Genomic DNA, 10,076 nt, shown 5'->3' with positions numbered 1-10,076 from the left:
GGGACCCAAACAATTGTTGTTTCCAATCCAAACACTACTGACAAGTTACTTCCTGCACAGCTCAACAAGGTGATTCCCCAAACCTGACCTGTCTTCCCTAATGCCCTCTGATGGAGCCCAAAGAGGTTCTCTTTGAGGGATGGGCTTGTGGATGGAATGAGAAGCTCCCACCACAGCCAGCAAAGTCTTTGGAAGAACTGTGGAGTCTCATTTCTCTGGCCAATGATGAGTCTGCTTTACAGGGGTCAGCAAACTTTTTCAGCAGGGGGCCAGTCCACTGTCCCTCAGACCTTGTGGGGGGCCGGACTATATTCTGAAGAAAAAAATGAACGAATTCCTATGCCCCACAAATAGCTCAGAGATGCATTTTAAATAAAAGGACACATTCTACTCATGTAAAAACACGCTGATTCCCGGACCGTCCGTGGGCCGGATTTAAAAGGCGATTGGGCCAGATCCAGCCCCCAGGCCTTAGTTTGCCCACCCATGGATTAGAAATAGGATGCTGATAAAGGGGTGTGGTGGATGTTTCACCCTTTGAAAGGACTACGCTGGAATACAGAACAAAACCACCCTTGTTCTCCGTTATTTTCAAAGGAATGCGGAAACTGAGACAATTTGGAACATACAGTGGTACCTTGGGTTACATACGCTTCAGGTTACATACGCTTCAGGTTACAGACTCAGAAATATTACCTCGGGTTAAGAACTTTGCTTCAGGATGAGAACAGAAATCGTGCGGCAGCAGCGGGAGGCCCCATTAGCTAAAGTGGTGCTTCAGGTTAAGAACAGTTTCAGGTTAAGAACGGACCTCCAGAACGAATTAAGTACTTAACCTGAGGTACCACTGTAATCAAATGGGAAAGGTAACCGATTATAAATTTTTAGCGGAAAGCGGGGAAGAATCTGCCAGCTGCAATAGGTTTTCCTATTAATCCCTGGCAGTTTGGAATCAGACTGCTCTTCCTAGGTTGGAAAAAAAAATGGCGAGGACAATTTATTTGTTGGAACGGAGGGGTCTCCAACGAACTCCCGAATCACAGGGCAAAGCGACGTAGAGGCTTTTGGAAAACTGTGAGACAACCGCTTCCCCCGAGTCATGATGGGAAATATCAACAGTTGGAAGAACGAAGGACACAACACTATATAATAATAATAATAATAATAATAATAATAATAATAATAATAATAATAATAATAATAATTTATTATTTATACCCCGCCCATCTGGCTGGGCCTCCCCAGCCACTCTGGGCGGCTTCCATAAAAACCAAAAATACAGTAAAATGTCACACGTTAAAAACTTCCCTGAACAGGGCTGCCTTAAGATGTCTCCTGAATGTCAGATAGTTGTTTATCGCTTTGACATCTGCTGGAAGGGCGTTCCACAGGGCGGGCGCCACTACCGAGAAGGCCCTCTGCCTGGTTCCCTGTAGCTTTGCTTCTCGCAGTGAGGGAACCGCCAGAAGGCCCTCGGCGCTGGACCTCAGCGTCCGGGCAGACTGATGGGGGTGGAGACGCTCCTTCAGGTATACTGGACCGAGGCCGTTTAGGGCTTTAAAGGTCAGCACCAACACTTTGAATTGTGCTCGGAAACGTACTGGGAGCCAATGCAGGTCTTTCAAGACCGGTGTTATATGGTCTCGGCGGCCGCTCCCAGTCACCAGTCTAGCTGCCGCATTCTGGATTAGTTGTAGTTTCCGCGTCACCTTCAAAGGTAGCCCCACGTAGAGCGCATTGCAGTAGTCCAAGCGGGAGATAACCAGAGCATGCACCACTCTGGCGAGACAGTCCGCAGGCAGATAGGGTCTCAGCCTACGTACCAGATGGAGCTGGTAAACAGCTGCCCTGGACACAGATTTGACCTGTGCCTCCATGGACAGCTGTGAGTCCAAAATGACTCCCAGGCTGCGCACCTGGTCCTTCAGGGGCACAGTTACCCCATTCAGGACCAGGGAATCCTCCACACCTGCCCGCCTCCTGTCCCCCAAAAACAGTACTTCTGTCTTGTCAGGATTCAACCTCAATCTGTTAGCCGCCATCCATCCTCCAACCGCCTCCAGACACTCACACAGGACCTTCACCGCCTTCACTGGTTCTGATTTAAAAGAGAGGTAGAGCTGGGTGTCATCCGCATACTGATGAACACCCAGCCCAAACCTCCTGATGATCTCTCCCAGCGGCTTCATATAGATGTTAAAAAGCATGGGGGAGAGGACAGAACCCTGAGGCACCCCACAAGTGAGGGCCCAAGGGTCTGAACACTCATCCCCCACCACCACTTTCTGAACACGGCCCAGGAGGAAGGAGCGGAACCACTGTATAACAGTGCCCCCAGCTCCCAGCCCCTCAAGACGGTCCAGAAGGATGCTATGGTCGATGGTATCAAACGCCGCTGAGAGATCCAGCAGAACTAGGAAACAGCTCTCACCTTTGTCCCTAGCCCGCCGGAGATCATCAACCAGTGCGACCAAGGCAGTTTCAGTCCCATGATGAGGCCTGAATCCCGACTGGAAGGGATCCAAATGGTCCGCTTCTTCCAGGCGTGCCTGGAGTTGTTCAGCAACCACTCGCTCAATCACCTTGCCCAAGAATGGAAGATTTGAGACTGGGCGATAGTTGGCCATCGTGGCCGCATCTAAAGATGGTTTTTTAAGAAGCGGTTTAATAACCGCCTCTTTCAGCGGGTCTGGGAAGGCTCCCTCACGGAGGGAAGCATTCACCACCCCACGAAGCCCATCGCCCAGTCCTTCCCGGCTAGCTTTTATAAGCCAGGATGGGCAAGGATCCAGGAGACAGGTGGTTGGTTTCACTCGTCCAAGCAGCCTGTCCACATCCTCGGAGGTAACAGATTGAAACTGATCCCACTCAACTTGACTAGACAGAACTCTAGCACTCTCCCGCCCCGGCCCTGCTCCCACGGTGGAGTCTACTTCTTCCCGAATCTGGGCGATTTTATCTGCAAAAAACTTTGCAAAATCATTGCAGGAGAACATGTGGCCCGTACTGGGCCCCGATGTTGCAGGTGGTTCCGCTAAATTGTGAACCACCTGAAAAAGTCTCCTGCTGCTGTTTTCTGCAGATGCAATAGAGGCGGTGAAGAAATTCTTCTTCGCCGTCGCTATCGCCACTTGGTAGGCTCGACGTTGAGCTCTAACCTGTGTCCGGTCAGATTCGGAATGAGTTATCCGCCACCGGCGCTCTAGCCGTCTCAACGATTGTTTCATTGCCCTCAGATCCGTGGAAAACCACGGGGCTGTCCGGGCTCCATGCAATCGGAGAGGGCGCTTCGGAGCCAAACAGTCAATAGCCCTGGTTAACTCCACATTCCAGCGGGCCACCAGGGAATCGGCTGAAAGGCCATCAACATGGGATAAAGCATCCCCTACCACTCTCTGGAAACCATTTGGATCCATTAAGTGGCGGGGGCGGACCATCCGAATTGGTCCCACCTCCCTGCAGAGGGGATGGGTCGCAGAGAAGTCCAGTTGCACCAGGAAGTGATCTGACCATGGCACTTCTTTCATTTCGCTTTTACTTAGTGTCAGATCACCAACATCCATAGAGGTAAACACCAGGTCCAAGGCATGTCCACGACTATGGGTTGGGCCAGACTTATTCAGGGACAGCCCCATGGAGGCCATGCTTTCCACGAAGTCCCGAGCGGCCCCTTGTAAGGTCGTGTCGGCATGGATGTTAAAATCCCCTAGGACGACCAGGCTAGGTGTCTCCAGGAGAACATCCGCCACGACCTGAAGCAGCTCGGGCAGGGAATCCTTGGTGCATCCTATGGTTGGGACAACATCATTGGGGGGGGGGTTACCACACGCAGGAAAGAACTATGATTACTGTAATGGTTCTAGGGGTTGCTCGTGCGTAAATCGGCGCCACACCTGGTTGGGTTGCCTGAGTGAACCCTTTCTGTCTGGACCCGTGCTCTCCCCGCTGGTCCCCGGCGAGGAGTCTTGGAGCCACCTCGCCGATTCCCCCATCTGCCCCCCTTCTCCACTAGTGTTATGCTGATTTCCTTCCCCAGAAGATGTGCTGCTTCTCTCCCTCCCGGGATGCTCTCCGGAATCCCTCTGGAGCCCTCCCTCTCCCTCTGGCTCCGATGGCAGTTCCCTGACAATTACAGACCGAGCACCTCGCTTGAGACTTTATAAATCACTTAATATATTAATATGAATTGAAACCATAAGATTGCAATCCGTTTAAGGGGATCGTTATCTTGAAGGGAATGTAATTGAAATTCTTAAGATTTTGGAAAAGCAAAAGCAAAGAGGAAGCCATCAAATCTAGCAGGTAAGGAGGCCACTTTAACTAAATTGTATAATTTGGTATATAAATAATTGGTTTTGATAATTGTATTAACTGGATGAAATTGGCATGGTTATAATGAGGCTGTTATTGGAACAATATTGGAAAATCAGTAAAAAAACAACAACAATTAAAACACAAAATAGGATTTTTATGGTAGGCGCCAAGAGTTGGTAGTGTAACTTGGGTAAACTGAGATATTGTGTTACTGGAGTCAAGGAGTTGATACGATCACAGCTTCCTTCACTAGTGAACTTTGGGACTGTGTACGTTTGGGTCAGTGTGTACCTGCTGCACTTTGTGGTTATGATCAGCAGGTGAATGTGCTCATGTAAAAGCTAAAGTTTAGTGGACACGTGTGTATGGTGGCTTAGGCCGTGGCATGACAGCTCAGGTGCTTGCAGTGGTTTCTGATTGTGGTTGGCCTATGTATGACTGAGGCAGAAGTGTACAGTGGAGGTGGTTGTGTTATCTGTATATTTGGGGTCACCACAGATTAAATTCTCATAGGCATCCAGGGAGGATCCTGGAAGGAAGTACAAAAACCCTGTGTAATTCAAATGAGATCACTTCTCCAATGACACTGGATAACTACGGTCATGGGTGTAGCCAGGAGAAGGGGGAGGCTGCTTCTTCCATCAAGTAAATAAATAAAAATAATTAACTAAAAGTAGAAATGGGCAATGCTTACTGAGCATTCACAGGAGAAAAAAAAAACTTCATCAGAAAATAGGAGGAATTTGAGAAGGAAGTGCTGAAAATGTTGTCAGCAAATCTGAGGAAACTTGTTTTAGTTTTGATTTTTTTAAAAAAAATAGATGAAAAAAGGCGTGTTCTTTGTAGTTTCGCAAAAGAGACTCGTTAACCACACAAAAGGCGGCCTCTGATTTTGTTATTTAACTTCCTAGTTTTCAAATGACTGAAGATTTAGACTGAGGACTTGGGCTGAAAAGAAAGCAATTCTGAGGCATCTCCTTCTGAATCTGCTAGGCAGACCCAGGCAGAGGATGATGACAGGTGGGGTGTCCTGCCCTCCTAACCTAAATCCTGGCTGCTGCCCATGACTACAGTCTTAAATCCCTATGGCTTTGTTAACGTGTAGCACACATGCATTCTCCATCCATGGACATGGTGAGCTTCTCTTCCCACCTCCCACAATTCAAGCGACTCCTTTACCTAGCAGTATAATGATGCAGAGGAGAATCGCGATCAGAGCGCCTGTGCTGAGGCCGGTTGGATGGATCAGCGCTTCGGCGTTACAGGAGAGCATTTTCCCTCTCTGGTCGCAGGCGCACACTCGGATGGTCACGGTTTCCGTGCTGCTCTGAATCGGGTAGTCGTTGTCCGATATTACCACGGGCAGGAGGTAGATATTCATCTCGTGTCTGTTATACCGGGTTCTCCTTGTGTAGATCGCAGCTGTGTTATCTGGAGAGAACCATGAGCATTGTAAGCAGCATGTTCATTCTGAAAGTTCCCCAACCCCAAACAGAATGAAGCAGATAGACAAGAATTACCTCTGTTGTCCTGAAGGGTGAAATTGGAGCTGCTGGCTACTTCGGGAGCCAGCGAGAAGGAAAATTTGTGTCCGCCGAAAGAGTCATCTTTGTCAACGGCACTTAAGGTCTGTATGAGCTAAAAAATGGACAATGGCATTATTGTATTACCATTGCTGTGACAGCCAGGCTCTTTGAGACCAAGACCTTGTTCACACTGTATTATTTCACAAATAACCTTAGAGCAATGAGTTCAAAGCAGTGTGCCAAGCGGATAGCAGTGGTTGAGATTTCCAGCAAAGAAATGTTGTTCTCTAAGAGTTGCTTTGGAATACATGTTTCATACTGAGATTTTCTACTAGTTCCATCTGGTACGCAGGCTGAGACCCTACCTGCCTGCGGACTGTCTCACCAGAGTGGTGCATGCTCTAGTTATCTCCCGCTTGGACTACTGCAATGTGCTCTACGTGGGGCTACCTTTGAAGGTGACCCAGAAACTACAACTAATCCAGAATGCGGCAACTAGACTGGTGAGTGGGAGTGGCTGCCGAGACCCATAACAGCAGTCCTGAAAGACCTACATTGGCTCCCAGTATGTTTTCAAACAGAATTCAAAGTGTTGGTGCTGACCTTTAAAGCCCTAAATGGCTTCAAAGGCCCAGTATGCCTGAAGGAATGTCTCCACCCCCATTGTTCAGCCCGGACACTGAGGTCCAGCTCCAATGGCCTTCTGGTAGTTCCCTCACTGTGAGAAGTGAGGTTACAGGGAAGCAGGTAGAGCTACTTGGTAGTGGCGCCTACCCTGTGGAACACCCTCCCATAAGATACCAAGGAAATAAACAACTATCTGACTTTTAGAAGACACCTGAAGGCAGCCCTGTTTAGGAAAGTTTTTGATGTTTAAAGTATTATTCTGTTTTTAGTGTTCTGTTGGGAGCCACCCAGGGTGGCTGGGGAAACCTAGCCAGATGGGTGGGGTATAAGTTCTTGATGCCCAAATCCCAGCTATGTCTGGAAAATTCCGGACATAGGGCAACCTTATTATACCTGTTCCTCCCCAACCATCTCATGTTGAGAGAGATGGGCTAAAGGGGGTTTCTGTGCTCAGCTGAATGCGCTTGCAAGCCACCTCATGACTGGGAAACCTGGTAGGTTTCTAAATGCACTCTGTGGAACACATTTAGATGCCCCCTTCAGACTTTGCCTTTCTTCTGGGGCACAGAATGCCCAGGCAATCCGCCACACACCCAACTAGTGAATTGTCTCCTGGGCTGTAGGCCATGGTGAACTGGGGTAACCACAAAGGGCTTTGCCTCCCCAAACATCAGAGTATGTTGAGTAGTTCTTTTCAGTCCATTTAAAAAAAGAAGACCCCAATCTTTTGTCTCATTCCCCACCCAGATCTTGCAAATACCTAGGTGGCAACAGAACTAATTTCAAATATGTGCCTTTCATATCAAACCTGCAACGGATTCATCAAGAGAAGCATTAAACAGAGCAAATTAAGGGAAAATATGGGGCCGGCAAACTGAAGTTCAAGAAGGAGCCACGCTGAACTCTGTGATATGCAATGCCGCATCACATCAGCTCCTAAGGGAATGCCAGTCGCAAGCCGATGCAAGATAGTCATGGTCTCATTTCACTTAGCATCACTGTCAGTTCCTTTGCAATGCATAGTGCCAGCTCACAGGAACAGTGCTGTTGCCACTATAACACAGACCACGTTTATAAATCTCATATTTATTCGTTACGAAGCGCAAACCGCACACCACCTGCTCGGCCTTTGCGTTTTCGCAGACGAAGGTTTCGTAAAACATGGCAAACTCCGGGGCGTTGTCATTCACGTCCAGGACTTTAATAAACACTGGGATGCGGCTGCTTTCCTTTGGGTTGTCTGTAGTGACACAAAGAGAAAGCCGGTGAAAACATTTTAGTAATGAGTTTGACTCCTGCCCCCCCCCCACACTGCCTTGTTTGGAACAATACATTCACAAGGCTAATGCAAGCAATGAGTGACTTTTTTTGCGTGCACAATTTATTTGTGAGAGTTAAGGGGAATTTGCAGGTACAATCAGAATACATCTCTAACTGCCTCCTAAACCAAAGGTAGGAATTCTATGCTCGTTTTTATCTCCTTCGATCCTCTCCCGCTTTCATATCCACCCGACTTCATAAAATTCCGCCAAGCAGACCACCAGAAACCCCTACGGAGGTCTTTACATTTGAAATTTGATCTGCCACTCTTGTGTGGCTGACCATCAAATATTACTGCATGGAAAAAGCCCTTCAGCTGTGAATTGTCTTGGAAGATGTTTAGTAGGGCCAATTCTGGGGTGATGTCTAAAATCCGACTATTCTGGACAACAGCCATACGGGAAATATGTAAAATAACTAAGCAAGTATTGGTGACAGCATTATTGAATCGTTTGGGCCACAGCCTTACAAGACGGTTGTGCAAGGAAGAGCATAAGTGGCTTCTTCTATCTTCCCCCTTCCTTTACAGAAAGGATGGGGCATTCAGCATTGAATTCCCTCTTTGAACCTCAGAGTTCTTTCTCTCTGCCCTGGGAGAGGGTAATATGATGCTTCCTAAGCCCCCCCCCCCATGGCTTCCCAGGGACAACGGAATTGCAGGATAAACATGTCAAGTGAAGGTTTTTCTTTGTTATAGCCTTAACGGCTGCGAATCTGAAAGCTGCAACATTTTAAAACATAGAGTTGAAGTCAATAGGAGAAACTTGCTTAGAAATGCAAAATCAATATTCTCTCCCACAAGCAAGCAATCTGTTCTCGGGCGATAACTATCAGGAACACCACTTTCCAATATGCTTACGCAAACTTTAAGCTTCGCTGCTCTTTATCTCTTCCTCATCCCTCCCGAGTTCTTTTTCTTCAATGAATAAATTGCTTAACTTTGTTCTCTTCAGTCTAACCGAATTGTCACCTGGTTCTTTCTTTTTCTTGTGGAAGGAGTGGGAAGTGTTACTATGTGGAGCAGGCAGCTCCCTTCCTCTCGCTGCATTATGCAAACACACACATTCCTTAGTTATTCATGTAGCATCTATCAAACCAAAGACTGAAATCCTAAATTTCTCTTGATCTTGGCTTTTGAAGTGCTTTCTGTGGTGCACTTGCTGTTTCACCTTTCATAGCTTTCAGGTGTGGAAAATTCATCATTCAAAACAACTTCAGAACTCTCATCTGCAAGGCAGCTGCATACTGAACAACTTGAATCCCACTTCTGCGTCCGTCACTGATTTCCTTGGGCTCGTGAGCACAACCTGTCTCTAGGCACTGCAGTCATCTGAAAGGGATTGCCACACGTTGTCACATTTGCAGACATCTTTGTAGCACAGAGCTGGTCTGCCAATGGGCCTGGTGCCTGAAGCCAGCTCCCGCCATCTTCCATTCTGTGGACATGAACAAGCCAGTGTAGATGTCGCTGAGACAGGACGTCTGGGAATGTGGGCTTAGGAGAGGACATCTTTGTTCAGAACTCTGTCCTGCCATGTGGTGCCCAAAATCTTCCTGGTGGAAGGCATTGAGGCGTTTGCAAATTGCCCATGACTCACTTAACCTTCATATTTCAAATCACTAGAGGAAGTATGGGGCCTCATCATCTAATGGTGGAGCTCCACATTCTATATTTTATTGGCCTAGCAGGTTATGATCATATTCCTGTGGCACCTGTAACATCCACAGATGTCTTGTTTGGACAAGGGGCATTCAACATCTGCAAAAAACTCCAGCTGTCTCCCAAGGATGTAGTCCTCAGCATACTTGTTCTTAGCTATTATACCACACTGGCTGGCTGTGTAATTGGACATAAACATAGGTGCTCTTTACATGTCACCCCAGCACCATGAGAAAGATCCATGCCATATGTTGGGTCCATGAGGAGAAAAGAAGTTCCAACGCATAGGAAGCACCAGGGTATGACAATTTCAGAGAACAATGACATCATTAACATCTTTTGGACCATCTTACAAAATAGCAGTACATAGCTGAAGATTAGGGACTTACTATCCTGGAGGAAGCATTGATAAAAATAAAAAAAGAGATGTCTGACTGACCTCTTTGCCATTTTAAGAAACTACTAAAAACTCACTTGCTCTCTCTCTTCCTTTCCTTACTTGTCGGCTAATTATAGTCTGTGTTTTACTCATTGTTTGTTTCACTTAGCTAATGCACAGTTTTTCTCCTCCCCTTTAGTCCTCTGTCCCTTTGTTTCACATTCTTTAGCATCTAAAAAATGTCAAACAA

At 47.3% G+C, this 10,076-nt stretch overlaps 1 protein-coding gene across 1 annotated transcript in view; it reads right to left on the bottom strand.

Annotated features, from left to right (window-relative positions):
• The window catches only part of CDH6 (cadherin 6), a 181,687-nt gene that overhangs the window by 10,763 nt on the left and 160,848 nt on the right, over window positions 1-10,076 (bottom strand). The window contains exons 9-11 of the mRNA XM_081206328.1: window positions 7,586-7,707; window positions 5,835-5,952; window positions 5,494-5,745 (exon numbers count right to left, since the gene is read on the bottom strand). Of these exons, the coding sequence (XP_081062454.1) occupies window positions 5,494-5,745; window positions 5,835-5,952; window positions 7,586-7,707 (492 nt within the window). The remainder of the gene's footprint in view (window positions 1-5,493; window positions 5,746-5,834; window positions 5,953-7,585; window positions 7,708-10,076) is intronic.

This window comes from Podarcis bocagei (assembly GCF_964188305.1).
Source record: "Podarcis bocagei genome assembly, chromosome: 8".
NCBI classification, from domain to species: Eukaryota; Metazoa; Chordata; class Lepidosauria; order Squamata; family Lacertidae; genus Podarcis; species Podarcis bocagei.
This window is presented reverse-complemented; position numbering and strand designations above follow the sequence as displayed.